The 16,224-nt window shown below is 56.0% G+C and overlaps 1 protein-coding gene across 1 annotated transcript; it reads left to right on the forward strand.

Moving 5' to 3' along the window:
• The first annotated feature begins 9,370 nt into the window (after nt 1–9,370).
• DIPK1B (divergent protein kinase domain 1B) lies at nt 9,371–15,842 on the forward strand. Its single transcript, XM_050981047.1, has 5 exons — nt 9,371–9,504; nt 11,788–11,922; nt 13,129–13,236; nt 13,364–13,540; nt 14,062–15,842. The coding sequence occupies exons 1-5, from the start codon at nt 9,442–9,444 to the stop codon at nt 14,872–14,874; spliced, it is 1,296 nt and encodes a 431-aa protein (XP_050837004.1). The 5' UTR covers nt 9,371–9,441; the 3' UTR covers nt 14,875–15,842.
• Nucleotides 15,843–16,224: the final 382 nt, after the last annotated feature.

Below are 16,224 nucleotides of genomic sequence, written 5' to 3' on the forward strand. Positions count from 1 at the left end.
GGATCAGGCCCTGAAGCTCTGTGGGTACAAAGCTGAGATGGGAGATGAAAGTGTCTGCTGGAACCGACACAAACCATTCATTGAGCTTGGCTGGTTTTGCAACACTTTTATAGCAAGTCTCTGCGGAGACTCCACTGGGGCAAGATGTGACGCTGTGGTTCTGAGCATCCCCTTGGCATTCACAGCTTTGCATCTTCTGGAAAAATCAAGGAAAAGTGTTAGCCCTGTTAAAATAGCCATTGTTCCCTCAGCTGTCCTTGGATTCACCAACAGAGGTTGCATGCTGTTCCCAAACGAGCTGTCACCAGAAAAAGGAGAGCTCTCTGCACTTTCCCTACCCCACAGCAGCTTTAGAGCTGGGAGCAGGAGACGGGCTGGAAGCTCCTTCTCTACAGAGAGCTCCTGGCTGGCACTCCCTACGGCTGCCAGGCAATGACATCTCAGAGCTGGTCTCATGATTCCAGCTAATGCCACAAAGAACCCTTATTGTATTAGCATCTCCACACAGCATGAGATTAATCCCCTCTGCCTGTGTTGTGTGGGCTGTTCAGGGAGTCTTGCTCCAGCGCTGTGCCAGCCAACATATGTCTGAGAAGTCACCGAGACCTTTGCAGCTGAGCACACGCTGGGCCCGGAGCAATTCTGTGTTATCCTCGTGACTTTTTTGCTTTTGATGACACAGGAAGAAAGTCCCTGGTGATCTGTCACTGGGGCTGATCCGTGGAGCTCATGAACGCTGGCTGATGTTGGGAATCTGAAATGCAAATTCTGGCAGGGCCGCGGTGCCGGTGGCAAGCGCAGTGAGCAGATCCGGCGTGGCGGGGTTGGTGCAACGCTCCACGTGTGGGCTCCTGGAGGAGCTTGGCTGCCATCCCCTTCTCCCCACGCTCTCCAGCACGTTATCTGGAGTAATGCAAATGAAACATTTAGTATTAGTCTGCAGCTCAAGGAAGGGGAGCGCTTTCTGATGCCAGATTAGAAGCCAGACACGGGCCTGCCTGCGAGCAAGCAGAGCTGTCACACTGAGTTATTTCATAAGGCAGGCGGTGGTGCTGCCAGATGACGACAGCCTGTGTGTTAACATTTTCAGAACAAGCTGCCTGATGGAGGAGGCCCGAGAGCCTCTGCCCGCTGTGCAACACAAGCATCACCCCATCACCCTGAAACATGGCCTTTCTGGGGCAGAGGCAAAGGTGACCCCATCCCTGTCCTCCCAAGCTGCAGCAGCCAGGATGAAGCAGTTCCAAATGCTGAAAAAACTCTGATTTTTAGATTGTGTAGTGTGTTTTGCATATTTAAACTACTGACAGGATTATTAAAACATGGTAGAAGGGTGGTAGGTTGTGTAGCTGAGCAGGGCCTGGAATCCTTGGCAGGAGCAAGAACACATCAAGTGCCAAGCAGAAGGGTCCATGCAGCATCACTACTGGTGGGATTTCTGTGCCATGAAGCTCAAAGCATTGCCCTTGTCTTACAATAATCTGGCTGTGTTCTTTATCTTTTATTTGCCTAAATTTATTGCTTCCCTGGCAACAGCATGTGACCTCCCTGTGGATGACTAGCTTCTGGCTGGAAAAGAAACAGAGCCAGGGAGAACGTCTCCCACATATGGAGAAGAGAAGAGAGGGAAAGCACTCAGAGGGGTAGGAAGGAGGGATGTGTCCATCTGAGCAGGTTGTAGAGCAGCAGGAGGCTTGAGGCTGGGTGGGTGCTCAGCAGGACCCTCTGGAGATGCCGGCTGTGCTGAAGGAAGGCTGGATTTGTGCAGAATCTCACTCGTGCTGCCTTGCCTTGCCTCTGCCCTTGGCTTCCCACAGCGTCTCTGGCAGCTCTACTCATCGGCCTGATTCCCTTTGCCTCCTGCCAAGGGCCGTGTGTTGAAAGCAGCAGCTGGGTTTGGTGACATTAAAGTGGGGGGAGGAGGCAGCAACCAGCCAAACATCCTCGTTTGTGGCCTTTTCGTGGCATGCATGTGTGAGGCTGGGGGCCCTCACAGGAAGGGCTGACAGCACAAAGCTGTGCAAACTCCTTGGCACCTCGTGCTGCACAGCAGCCTCCATTGTCAGGGGCTTGGGGACAGTGAGGTGATCCACACATCTGCTATAACTCCTTCCAGACCTCTGTCAGTCCATGCATCCATGCATCCATCCATCCATCCACTGATCTGTCCTCTTCCCTCTTCACCTGTCTGAATTAGCAGCTGGCTTTGGGAGATGTGTCAGGGCCTGGTGTCACTGTGTGTCACCTCTGTGTAGCTCAGGGTACACAGGACAGTCCAGCATCACAGCGCTGATGTGTTTACCCTATGTAACACTCTCAGACGGGCAGGGCTGCAGGCTGGGAACCTGGACCTTGTTTGCATCCATAAGCAAGGCTGCCCCAAGGGGTGACATCACTGGCTGGCATCAATTTTTCCGGAAGTGTTGCCCTGGCAAAGACAGAGAAGAGGTTTCCCCTGGTTGGGAACACCACAGTCTGCTTGGCGAGGGTGGTGCTAAGAGCAGTTTGTGCAAAGGATGTGGGTGAATCTCATTTCCCTGTCACCTAAAAGGGCACATGGGAGGTGAAATTTTCCTGCTGCTCCTGTGTGGGAGCTCACGGTGAGCCCACAGTCGCAGGGACAGAGCTTCAGCCTGACCCTCAGCCTCCACGCTGGCTCCTGCTGCTCCATGGCCACACTCCCTGTGCTTGCTGGGCTCCTCGGTAATCACACGTCAGCACTCTGGTGACAACAGAGTAAACACTGGGGAGGAACCGGCTGGTGACTCAGCGTGGCTTAACTGTGAGCGCTGCAGTTCCCTGCTCACCACAGAGCCTTGCACAAGAACCAGAAGCATGAGATTGCTAAACTGCCCGGCAGGCACAGCCTCCCCTGGCCTCTGGAAAGGCAAAGAGCCCAAAGGACTTTGACTCTGGTAACATGCAATTAAGAGAGAAACGTGTTTTAAAAGGCTATTAAATAATCAGAACCTTACTTCCTTCCTGTAACCTTTACTCACCTACGAGTAACTCTATTGGAAAAGTAAGACATCACCTGCTGGGATGTTCACACCAGGCAGGTATGGATTTGAATCCATGTGGGACACCAGGCAGGATGCTGATCCACAGAGGAACGCCCTACCAGCACGCCACAGAGTGCCAGGGCTGTCAGTGAGGCTGAAAATTGGAGTTTGAAGAGCCAGTGTGCATCAGGCAAGGATTGCAAGTCGGGTTAACACACCACCAAGCCCCTCAGCACTGACTTTAGTGTTTTTGCTCCTGGTAGACTTTGCCAAAAACAGGAGGTAGCAAAAGCATGAGACTACCAGATCTGACTGTTGCATTTACGTTTGAAACCACAGGCTGGAAATCCCCCTGCACCTCACAATCTCTGCACCATGCTCGTAAATGAGGGTGTGCCCAGTACAGGACATCTTGTCTGGCTGCAGCTCTTGAGCTCTTTCAGGCTCAAGGATGTAAAATTGGAATAACTTCTTTTTTTTTTTTCCAAGTTGCGATATGATTAAGCTTTTTCCCAAATGTCATGTGTAAATAAAGGAAATCAAATTGTTTCTGATGGATTTTATGCCAGTGGAAGGGACTGGGTGGTTGACCTGGAGACTGATGGACTGAGCAGGCAAGGCAGAGCTGTGAGCCAAGGGCTTCTCTTGGTGGACAGCCTGGGACTGGAGAGGGGTTTGTTGCTTCTCCCACATCAGGTGTTCTCAGCTCAAGGAGCCCCTGCTCATCACCAGCATCATGTGTCCCACCTGAGCTGGATTCCCATAACAAGGCACACCTGGTCTGGATTCCCATAAAAAAGGCACACCTGGTCTGGATTCAGTTGGTGGTGCTGAGCTCTGGGTGTGTCTCCAGAGTTGGACTGCCAGGTGTTTATGGGCTGTGTGTGCCCCACCTGTGCAACCTGAGCCAGCAATCTCATGCCCTCCTCTCCTGCAGCCCTGGATCCCTGTCCCGCGGATGTGTGGCTGTAATTACAGGAACAAGGGAGATCCTGTTTCCCAGGGGATCTGCAGTACTGACCACTGCAAAGTGGGACACTGGGGCTTGGGAAGTTGAGGCAAGGTGGGCCCAGAAAGGGACACTGATCTCCACTGGAATCTCCATCCCTGCTTCCCAAAGGACATTTCCATTACTCTGAAGCTTCCCATGGCATCTTCTGTGTGCCGGCCCTTTTGGCTGGGCCATGCTCTCTCCAGAGGCTGAGTGTGGCATTCCTGGGTTGCCAGACCTGCCAGCACTGTGCTGCAGGGTGTGCCAGCTCTGTGGCAGGGGCAGGACTCAGGGGCCTTTGGGTGAAGTCCAGGTGTGTCATTGGGGTGAGTCACGGGGCTGCTCCTGGAGCTGAGCTCAGCCATGGGCAGCACCAGCACCTCCCCAGCCCAGATCACCCCGAGGCCACTGGTTGCTCTGCTGGTGCCAGAACCACCACCTTTGAAGATGATCCCAACCTCCTGCTCCTGAGCAGGTTGCCTGCCCCTTTCTCTGCCTCCAGCACCTGCACAGGCACTTGCTGGGGCTGAGCACAGGAGCTGCTGGAGAAGAAAAAGGCGTGTTCCCATCATGGAGCAGTGGAAATGTACTGACACCGCTGGGCAGGGCGGGAGGGAGCGGAGCAGCCCGGGGTGCTTTCAGCACAAAGACCGTTTTTCTTGTGAACAGCTCCAGTCTTGCCACAGGAGTGAATTTGGGCTGAGGCTGAGCTCACACAGGGCTGGATCCTGGAACAGGCTGCTGGGATTGGCTACACCACGGCCAGGCAGCAGCTTTGATTAGTAGAAGCACAACTTGAAACCAGCACCCAGGTCTTTGGGTGTGTGAAATCAGTGCCCATCTCTTCCTGGGGTGCCTGCGTGGGAACAAAGGGGCTGGGCAATTGCTGGGTAGGAAATTAGGGTACCTGGAATTGGATGCCACAAGCTCCCTAGGTGCTGCCCTCTCATTGCACAGCTCTGCTGGAGCTGCCAGTGTGCTACAACTGGCTCAGGATCTCCTCCAAGTGCCAGAGTCCAGCACAAGGTGAATCCTTTTCCTGGCAGACCTCCCTGGAAATAAACCACGCACACCTCAGCGGGCTAAAATCCACACAGGGAATATGTCTGCATGAAACAAACAGTTGCTCTGTTTCCTCTGTTATTGATTAATGCCTCTTAATGACTCTGACCTCAAAAAATCTTGTAGTTGCCGCCTGTCACAGGAGATCAATGGAGCAGCATTAGCAGGAGATAGAGGCAAACTGTCCCAGGTGAGCTCTCTGCCGAGGCCAATCTGGGAGCAGCACAATCAATAGTTCAGCATGACCTCTCCCTCTTGCTTGCTTTTTTTCTCCTTGAGCTGGTTGGGCAATAAAGTCTGCTCTGAGCTTTCACCAGGACTAGATTATAACTATCCAAATTGATCTGATCTGTAAAGGATAAAAGGGCCTCTTAAGCCAGCTGTCTGCACTGGCAAAACTCAAGTGGCTGAGCAGACAGGGTCAGACCCTCATTAATTCCTGGATGCTTGGGACCCTGCTCATGCCATGCGTGAAGGCTGGACCACAGTGCTGGAGGGAGTCAATTAGTCATGACAAATCCAATCTGACTTCTCCCCCAGAGCTTTCCCAGTCACTTGGCTGTGCTGCTGGTGCCTTTTCATGAGTGCATCGTCATTGAAGCCACCATGCCCTGTCCCTCCTGTGCTCTTTTTGTGATACCTCCTTGTTTCTCTTATTATCCTTTCTCCAGGGAGAAATTGTGCTGAGGAGGGAGAGCCCTTTGTTGATTCACACACTGGGAGATGCTGCAGCGAGCAGATGTGTCCCAGGTGAAGTGTGAGGTCCCTGGGCAGAGGAGGGGAGGGGGAATTCTCCTTTGCTCACACAGCCACCGCCTTCTTGAAAACCTTCTGCACATCAACCCTCCAAACTGCAGCCTCTCTTCTCACTGAAACTGATACACGGGGAGTGCCTGGAAGATGAATGTTGACTTTAAACCGTGTCCAGAGCTGCTCATCCCACCTGTGCATCTCTGTCTCTTCTGAGGCCAGCTGAGCCCCGTGCCTGCTCCAAGGAATGTCTCCCTGGCCAAGCCTGACTTTGGGAGCCAAATGCCCGGGGTGAAAGCTGTGCCCTGGCTCTCATGTGGAGGGGCTGGGGGCTGGCAGGGGCTGTCCATGGGCACTGGTAAGGAAGGAATCCCTGGGCTCTGTCTCCCAGTGCATGACCTGATGATGAATATCTCAATAATCTAAGCCAGTGCAGGGATCTGCTTGCTCAGCCCCCTTCTCCGAGTTCCTTTGCAAACTCCCTTTCCTCCTTGGCTGGGAAGCGCCCACGGTTGGCACATGGTGGAAATCCCAATGAGAGAAGCTTCCCTTCCAGAGCCAGCTCCGCAGGGCTCCCAGCCACAGCCACCACCCTTTGCCTTTAACCCCAGCACTGCCTGCAGAGCCCTTGAGCTTCTTCTCTTCAGGGCCAGGGACATCCCTGGGGTGTCCCCAGCCCAAGGGGATGGTGGTGAATGAAGGGTGAGACTCCCAGCAAGCCGAGAGCACTGTGGGGGCTGCAATCCTGGCCCAAAGCATCCAGCGAGCCCCAGCACCCCCATTCAACCCCCCTTAACTTCGTAGTGCTTAATTACAAGTAGCAGGGATTCAGAGAGGAAGCAGAGGGGGCGAGCACAGGACAGATTGGAGGGAAGCTTGTGCTGGGGGTGGCAGGGCTGTCAAGCCAGCAACACAAGAGCTGATTAGCATTTCTAATTATAACCGCTGCGCTGAGCCCGGCAGGCCCGGCAGGCAGCAGAGGCAGCTGACGGGCTGTGCGGAGCCAGCTGTGGATGCCACGCAGGAAGCGCGGGCGATCAGCTCAAATCCTTCAAAGATGCACAGAAAAGAGCATTAAAGCCTGGATCCATCATCCCCGGAGCTGCGACGCTGCCTGGGAATGCCGGGTGCCATCGCAGCCTGCCCAGGGCAAAGATCCCTCTGGTTTGTGGTCACGGGGCTGATCCTGATGGCAGAGAGGGGGGAGAGCATGTGCCCTGAATTTGGGTTGGGTCCTGCACCCTCCTGCTGGCAGCAGCACTGCGGGTGATGGCTTTGGGCTGTCCCCAGCTGTCACCCAACTCTGACATCCCACCCAGAGGAAGCTGGGCGGCTCAAGGTGCTCTGGAGTGGACATGGAAATGGATGGCTTGGTGTCCCTGCTCTCGAGTCAGGGCTTGCCTACACTGCTGTTAGCTCTGGCTGGAGATCATTTACTCATTATCATTTAGTCAGGCAAACATTACGGGCCAGCAAATGACCGCTGCAGGGCTGTGCCTGCCCGCGAGCTGCCATGTCCCGAGGGCACGGTGCTCTTGGGGACGTGCCCGCAGAGCCACCGCCTGGCAGGGAAGTGATCAGAGGCCAGCGTGCGGCACGCTGCGGGCTTAGCTGGGATTAGCAGGGCTTTGACCAGGAGAAACTGAAGCGACTTAATCAAGGCAGCGAGCGGAAGAATTCGCAGGGAGGAGCTGAGCATTGGCTGATCCCGGCATCTTCTGGATGCTGACAGCGCCTGCGGGAGCATTTTCCCCACCTTCGAGCTACACAGCTCTGGGTGCCTGCCTGATGCTGGAGCCCATCCTGGCAGTGCCAGGGGAATTTTGGGGAGGGGAGAGATCCCTTGCACAGGGACAGCAGCACAGGTAGTGCATCCCTGGTGCCAGGTGCCTGGGATAGAACCCAGAGATGGGCACCATGGGGAGAGATCTCACTTCCCTTCTGTGTTGAATATAAGGTATCATCACACCTGCAAAATTTTTATTACTCTTTTGATTGGATTAATTAATCATTCAGTGATAACTGCTCATTAGGCATTCTAACAATCAATACTAATCACTTAATTACTTGGCGTATTGCAGCCTGGGATGGTCTGCTCATTCCTAATTAGATTCACTGGACAATCCACCCCTGAATTTTGCAGAGCCCCACAGCAGAATTCTGTGGATTTCAAGCCACCCTCAGCCCTGGCCCTGGTGTGTCATTTCCCATCTCCATCGAGGATCCTTCTCCCACTCTTGGCCTCTAAAATCAGGGTTCAAGTCAGAAGGAGCTGCAGGAGCAGGGTGAGCAGGGAGTGTGGAATGCATCCAGCAATGCACCTTCCTGTCCCTGCTGTTTCCCAAATTACCAACCCCACCATCAAAAATAAATCTCAGAGGCTCTTCTTTTTTCCTGTCTTAATTAACACTAAAAATAAGAACCTGCTGCAGAACCATCCTGGCTTCAGTGGGATGGTAAAGCCATCCTTGACAGGGGCTGTGGGTGGCCGAGGTGACGTTCACTGTCCTGTCCCTGTCGCCGCTGCGGGCAATGTCAGCCCAGCCCACACAGAGGTCAGGGCACAGCACTGGAGCAGCAGGGACCTCCTCAGGGTTAAAAGCAGGCAGCAAACACGCTGCAGGAGTTGGGAAGTTTCAGGCAGTTTTGTGTGATGCTCCTTATTCATCACCATTATTTGGATTAGTCCAGCAAAGGCTTTTGCTCATTAGACCCTGATTACTCGGTGCTTGGCACTCACACTGAGCAGGGATCTGGGCCCGCAGTGACCAGCTTGTTTTCAAAGGTCATTTTGAGCCAAATTCAAACGGAATGAGCAACCTGAGCCATGAAAAGGGGGCAAACGGATAATCTAAAGATTTGCTGATAGCAGGCAAGGAATTATCTTAGCAATGCCCTCGTGTCTGAGTCTCCCAGATCATTTCCCATCATTATCTGCTCTCTGTCACCTTTGCTCTAACTTGCCTGTGCACACAGGATCACCCTGGATGGGGCTGTCCCTGGTCTGTCGGACAGAAAGTCTTGCTGTAGGTTACCTGCTATGGGTAACAAGGAGGGAATCTGGCCCTCTGCCACCCAAAATGGTTTTGAATAAACCCGAAACTGCTGTGAGTGCTGGGGGCCAGGTGGGATCAGCATCTCCACAGACCCCTCCCTGCTCTGCTAAGGATCATCAGCCAGGGCTGGGAGAGCCCCTGTGTGGTGGGGTGAGCCTGGGGATGGGATCCCCGAGTGGGTGGAACCCCGGAATATGGGATGGGCGCGGGGATAAGACCCTCAAGTGGGACGCACGGGTGGATGGGGCATGCAACCCCCGGGTGGGATGTCCAGATGCGGAGCGCTGGATTGGGCTTGACCCGGGCGGTGCCGTGCCGGGCAGCAGCCCCCCGGCTCCCCGGGCTGCGGCGGAGCTGCGAGCGCCGCCCCCACCTCCCGCACCGCCCCGCGCCGGGCGGAGCCGCCGAGCCCCGCGGGCCGGGCCGGGCGCTGCGGCGGAGCGAGCGGGCGGGCGGCGCGGCTGGGCCCCCCTTCCCCGGGACCCCGGCCCCCCCCGGCCCCGGCTGCGGTGCGGGGGCCGCGGCCGCCCCGGCCATGCCCCCCGGAGCCTGAGGTCCGCGGCCGCGGGGCGCCCGCAGCATGCGGAGGATCCGGCGGCTGGTGCATCTGGTGCTGTTCTGCCCCTTCTCCAAGGGCCTGCAGGTACCGGCAGAGGGAGGATGCGCCGGGATGGAGGATGAGGGCTCGGGGATGCGCCGGGACGGGGGGATGCGCTGGGATGCGGGATGCGGGCTCGGGGATGCCCGTCTCCGCATGCTGGCACCGGCCGTGCACAAAGGGACGCTCCGCCTCGGTTCCCCCGACGCCGGTGCAAGGAGCTGGGGGCCGGCACCGGCACCGCGGGGGTCTGGAGCGGCACCGGGGGTCGGGAGCAACAGCCGGGGCCGCAGCGGTTGCATAACCCGCGCCGCGCTCCGCCGTGCCGGAGCCGGGGAGCACCGGGGCAGCCCAGGCGGCAGCCCACAGCGCTGGGTGAAGCCGCCCATGCAGAAAGGCAGGGATGGCTCCTTCCTTCTCTTTCTTTATTTTCCCTCCTCTTCCCATCCCTGAGCTTCCGAGGGCCGGGCACCTCCCTCCGATCTCCAGGGATGCTAGGGCCAGGGATGTCAGGGATGCTGGAATGGGGATTTTCTCTGCAGCCATGGGATGGAGAAGGCCTGACTGGCAAAGATCCTGGACCAGAGGGGTTATCCCGGAGGGGATACGGGAGGGGATACTGGGTGCTGGCAGGAGATGGGTGCAGAGCTGGGAGCGCTGTGAAACAACCCCCATGTTCCCAGGGGAGCCACAGGGATGGAGCAGGATTTTGTTGATGCTGCATCCATTTTGCCTTTGAAGTCAGCCCCAGCCCAAAGTCACTTTCATATCCTCCAGAGGCACTCCAAAACTAAACACAGCAACTCTCACAGGGTAACACCCTTCTGTGCAGGGAAGGCAATGGGGAGAGAAACCCCCGTGCCTTAAGACTGAGGCCCTCAAAATCCAAGCAAATCTCAGGGGAACCTCTCATTGAAATGCATCCCCCACTCCCATGTTTCTTTCCAGCATTTAGGCGATGATGAAGCCAGAGCTCCCCAGGCTCAGGCAGCAGTCCTGACTCCTGTTCTGCCACAGGAACATCATGGATTCTAAGTCAGAATAAGTAAAAAGTGACATTTTGGCAATTCCAGAGTTCTCCAAGACATATCCCTAGTGGGAAGTCCCTGGAAAAGCCCTTTGCTGAGGGCAGGGAGCCTCACACACCCACCCTGGGCAGTTTTGGGGGGCTGCTGTGCTGGGGGGTATCTCAGGGTCTCAGTGTGCCTGACTTCAAGGCCATGAGCTGGTTCTCAGCTTACAGGAGCAGCCACCTACACTTTGTCTTTGCCAAGTCCTGGCTGTGCTTGGCTTCTCTTTAATTTAATTTCATGTTAATTAGTGGTGCCATTGCTTCACAGGCAAGCTGGGCACCCTGGCCCTCTTCACACTTTAGGGTTTCCAATTAGTTGGAGACATGTCATGATCTCGAGGCAGACCTGCCTGCTCTCACCCTCACTGCCCCTTGTGGTGGCTCCCAGAGCCCTGACAGCTCCTGGAAAGGGGCTGAGAGGAGCATTTTGGAGGTGGGGAGTGGCTTTGGGCTACAAGACCCAAGTGAGGATCCCTGGCAGGTTTTATAGGTGCTGCACCCACTCAGATCCAGCCCTATCCCAGCAGCAGGATGTGAGTAGGGAGGAGGGTTTGGAGGTGGTCAAAGGCTGAGGGTTCTATAGAATTACCTATAGAAAAGGGATGGAAGGGTTTGTTTAGTGCAAAGATTCATTCCCTGCCCTTTGAAACTGCTGGGATCTGCTCTGTTACATGAGCCAGGTGAGCAGCCTCTCTTGCAGGAGGCCAGATGGCAGCAGTGCTGCTGTGCCAGGGTCAGGGGGGAGGAAACAGAGCCAAAAACCCAAAACCCTGCTGAGAGCCTCCGAGTTGTTTGCACAGAGCATCACCTGTGAGCTCCCAGGTTTGTTGCTCACCCACTCCCACATGGGAACTGCAGTTGGGAGCTTCCCCTGCCCGTGGGGCTTTGTAAGGGGGGGGGGTCTGCTGAGAGGGGTCCCCCCAAACAGGAGCAGAGCTCCTGCAGCCCCACTGGGATACCCCAGGCTTGCACAGGGCAGGAGAGTGGGAGGATGTGGCCACAGCTCCCAGGGATGCACAGCATCCAGCTCCTCGCAGCCCAGCCTGCTAATCCCCCTGCTTTTAGGGAATTTTAAGTGACCTACTTGCAGCAGGAGTTGCATAAGAGACTGATGAATATATATAAAAAAGGCTGAAGATTTCTCCAGCACTCAGGTCAGTTTGTGTGGCAGAAGCCATCCTTGGCCAGCTGCCGCTGCCCTGGGCAAAGCCCTGCCCTTCCAAAAGGGTTTCAACAGCATTTCCTTTCCCTTGCAGGGCCGCCTCCCGGGCATCAAGGTGAAGTACCTGCTGGTGGTGTGGCTGGGCATCTTCGTGGGCAGCTGGGTGGCCTACATGCACTACTCGTCCTACTCGGAGCTGTGCCGTGGCCACGTCTGCCGGATGATCATCGTGAGTGGCAGCACAGCCCCGTGGCTGCTCTTCGGGGGGCTGGGCTGGGTGGGGCTGTGGGAGCCCCAAGGATGGGAGGAGGAGCCCTCCTGGCAGCTGCTGCCCTGGTGCTGTCCCTGACCTGGCATGGAGCTCGGAGCAGGAGGGGTGACCTTACGCTGGCAGGGTGACGGTGAAACAATTCCATGAGACGGCAGAGGGAAGCAGCCAGGGCAGACGTGGGCAGATCCATGTCTGTGCAGATGAAGCTGGAATGTCAGGGCAGGGAGCAGCATCTGTGGGCAGGGACAGCATCACACCAGTGCCCTCTGGGCTCTGCAGAGCAGGAGGAAAAAGGCAGCACTCAGTCCATCGTACCTGTCTGTGACTGCTGCTGAGCCCTAAGGAAAGCAGCAGAGCTCTGCGTGGCTGCCTGGCTCTGTGTGTTTTGTCCTGCTTGGGGTTTGCAGTATGGTGCATGTTCCATGTTCCCCATGGGATGTTCCCAGGAGTGCTGTGTGTGCCCCTGGCATGGGAATGGGTCTCAGCCCAGCCTGGGTGAGGATGGGGAGCTGGGCTCTGTCAGAACAGGCCTCGTTGATCAATCCCTCAGCAGAGAAGGGAAGCAGGAATTGCCATAACAACAGCGACGATCGTTTAATTTGATTTTCTGCTTGACTCCGACCGTGGGGTCTTGGGCGCTAATTCCTGCTCGGAGCTGGGGCTTCCAGGCACCGTGTCTGGCTGTGTCCCCTGTGAGCAGGTCCAGGGGTTAATTCCCATCCACAGCAGAAAAAAAAGGGAAAAGATGCAGTGAATGTCTGCAGCTCCAGCTTCCAGCCCTGAGGCTGCTGTGCCCTCACTGAGGAGCTGCAGAGCTGCAGCCTCTCCTGCCCAGGGATGTCTCCAGCTCCAGCCTGGCCGCGGATCAGAGCCACTGTCTGTCCCTGTCTCTGCCCACCCCCTAGACTGGGGCCAGCCTGGTTTACAGCAGGGACTGCTGCTCTGCTGAGCAGCCTGAGCTTGTGCTTCCTCACCCAACTCCACGCTGCCCTCTCCTCCAGCCCAGGAAGTTCTCCCAAGCCCCTGGATTTGCAGCAGCAGCATCCAGCAGCACAGGGGTCCCTGCCAGCCCAGCCCCAACATGCCCAAGGCACTGAGCCATCCCTAAGGGCCAGTAGAAATCTGTCCCTGCTGAGCTCCTCTCTCTCTCCTTGCCCTACCCAGTGTGACCAGTACAAGAAAGGGATCATTTCTGGCTCCACGTGCAAGGACCTGTGTGAGGAGCGCGGCCTCCTGTTCCAGCACTGCCTCTCCTCCTCCCCCAGCCAGCAGGTAGGTCTGTGCCCCCCACCCATGCCAGGGCTGGGCACCAGCACCAAACCCTGCACATCTCCCCCTGTGCCCATCCCGAACCAGAACCCAGCTCCTTCCACCTGCTGTCCCCCTCCCTGTGCTCCAGGTTTACAGAGGGCTCTGGAGGGACAGGGAGGTGATCATCAAATGTGGCATCGGGGAAGCCCTGAGGGCCGACAGCCGCCCGGACTCTGTGCCCAGGAGGGACGTGGTGCTCTTCGACAAACCCACCCGGGGAACCTCCATGGACGAGTTCAAGGAAATGCTCCTCAACTTCCTGAAGGTCAGTGCAGGGCCCTGTGGGGTCGCACAGCCTGGCATGGCTCCTGTGAGTCAGAAACACCAACTGTGTTTTTCCTTCCCTTTGAACGAGAGCTCCTCCTTCCTGTGCCCCCTACCCACTGCTGGGTGCCAGTGCCATGCACTGATTAGTTGAGGAAATGAGTTCTTATCTGTGAGATTTCAGTAGCAGCATCCCTGGAGGTGGCTGTGCCACAGCTGTGGGTGGCATCTGTGCTGGGCAGAGCTGATCTGGTGGCCCTGGTAGTTACATCTGTTGGGGCTTCTGCAGCAGTGGTGGGGTAGCAGCTCTGGCAGGAGGCTTTAGAGCAGCCCTGAGGTTGGGAAAATTCTTCTGGAGTTGGATACCCACACATGCCCACACATGGTATGGCATTTTCTGGAGTGTCACCATTTCCTCCTCTCCCCAGCTCAGTTCTTTGCTCCCCCGGTTCTGTTTTGTGATGTGACACCCAAACATGGAGAGCTGTGAGGGTCTGATGCTACTTCCTGTGCTGTTTGCAGTCCAAGCTGGGGGATCAGCCATCTCTTCCTGCCTTGGTGAGCCGGATCATCACCATGGCAGACGTGAACCGTGACGGGAAGGTGTCCCTGGCAGAGGCCAAATCCATCTGGGCGCTGCTTCAGCTCAACGAGTTCCTCCTCATGTTCTCCTTGCACGAGAAGGAGCACACGGCCAAGCTGCTGGGGCACTGCGGGGACCTGTATGTCACCGAGAAGATTCCCCACACCTCCCTCTACGGGGTGGATGTCCCCCCTTTCCTGCAGTCCCTGCTGCCTTCCCTCGCCCACCAACTCATCCACCAGTGGTTTGCGCCGGCCTGGCCCCGGCGCGCCAAGATCGCCATCGGCCTCCTGGAGTTCGTGGAGGAAATCTTCCACGGGACCTACGGGAGCTTCTACATCTGCGAGAGCAGCCTCAGGAACGTGGGCTACAACGACAAGTACGACTTCAAAATGGTCAACCTGCACAAGGTGGCCACGGAGATGACAATCAGAGGCTTCCTCAAGGGCCGGCACTGTGAGCAGAACGGGGACTGCACCTACGGGCGGGACTGCACGGCCACGTGTGACAAGCTCCTGAAGCAGTGCAAGAGTGACGTGGTGCAGCCCAACCTGGCCAAGGTGTGTGGGCTGCTGCAGGACTATCTGCTCTATGGAGCACCCCTGGAGCTGAAGGAAGAGCTGCAGAAACAGCTCCGAACTTGCATGACCCTCAGCGGCCTGGCCAGCCAGATGGAAGTGCACCATTCCCTTGTGCTCAACAACCTCAAGACCTTGCTCTGGAAGAAGATTTCCAACACCAAATATTCCTAACTGGGGAAGCACGGCCCTGGAGTTTCCAATCTGTGAGCTTGGAGTGAGGTCCAAGGGCTGAAGGCCTGTTTCTCCATCCTCTCCTCCCCAGGAAAAACACGCCCTGCACAGGGAGTTCAGCAGAGCTGCAGCCCCTTCTCCTCCATGGAAAACCAAGCATCATGACTTGCACCATCCAGCAGGATCAGGGATGGGTCGGCAGGAGCGAAGCTGGGACACGGAGCTGGGCTGAGCAGGCTTGGGGGAGGAAGGAGACACGGAAAGGGATAAGGAAGCAGAGCCCAGCTGGATGCATCAAACTGTTCCTTGATGAGCAGGAAAGCAGAGCAAAGCGATGGGAATGAATCATTCATGCTGTGCTTGTCACATCTCCTTTTGAGGAACGGCTCTGATGTAAATAAACAGCTTTTACGTGAATCACACCCGTCCATCAATAGCCAAACAGCAGCCTGTTAAGTACCAGCTTGTTTGTGATCTAAAAAGGAGGAAAAGGTAGATTTGCCCTTTCAAAAGTCTCTCCTTAAGTGTCTGAGTCATCTGCCACCAGCTCCAGCTGTCACACAGGAAGCAGATCAGCTGTCTGTTGCACCGTGGAGAATCGTGGCAGTTCTTTGGTTCCGTTTTTAAGTGCCTGACCCTGACGGTGATGCCGTGGCTTGTGAGAGGCTCCCCCCAGCTGCTCCTGCCCCAGTCTGGAATTGGCAGCACAAGCCATTCCCTCACGTGTCCGCTCTGGAAGCGGCCGAGGCCAAGGATGGCTTAAAGGCAAAGGGCTAAACACGAACCGTTGTGACCCCTCCGTGTGCTCGGGTGTCACTGCCCACCACACTCAGAGCAGGGATAAGCCAACCCCTCCGTTTAATTCTCCAAAAACTAAGCTGGGCTTGCCCTGCAGAGGTTGAAGGTTAATACCAGAATAATCCAGTGCTTCTCTCATTATTAAAATGAATTTCCAGGCAAAGCTTTTAGCAGGTCTCCAGATATTTTTTTTGGCTGTGTCTGTGCTCCCAGGGCTCTAACTACGGCTGTTTCCTTGAAATGCTCAATTATAGCAATCTTACAGCTCTGGGCAGGGAGGAAGAGCTGGATCAACTCCCCCAAGGTTGCTCTGTTCCCAGCACAGCCATATTCCTGCTGCTGGAGCATGTGCTGCTTCTCCTGCCAACAATTCCTTAGGGAAGCGAGCGTGCAGCTGATGTGCAATCAGAAAATAAAAATACACCTGACACTGCAGCACCAGGGCTGCAAATTTAGGAGCCCTTTGGGAAGAAAGATCAGGATTTTCCTTCTGTTGGCTCTTCAGGCTCCTCGTCACCTCTCACTGGGCACGTTTTGGTGTCAGGAGTGCTC

The sequence above is a fragment of the Serinus canaria genome, chromosome 17 (genome assembly GCF_022539315.1).
Source record: "Serinus canaria isolate serCan28SL12 chromosome 17, serCan2020, whole genome shotgun sequence".
In the NCBI taxonomy this organism is placed as follows: domain Eukaryota; kingdom Metazoa; phylum Chordata; class Aves; order Passeriformes; family Fringillidae; genus Serinus; species Serinus canaria.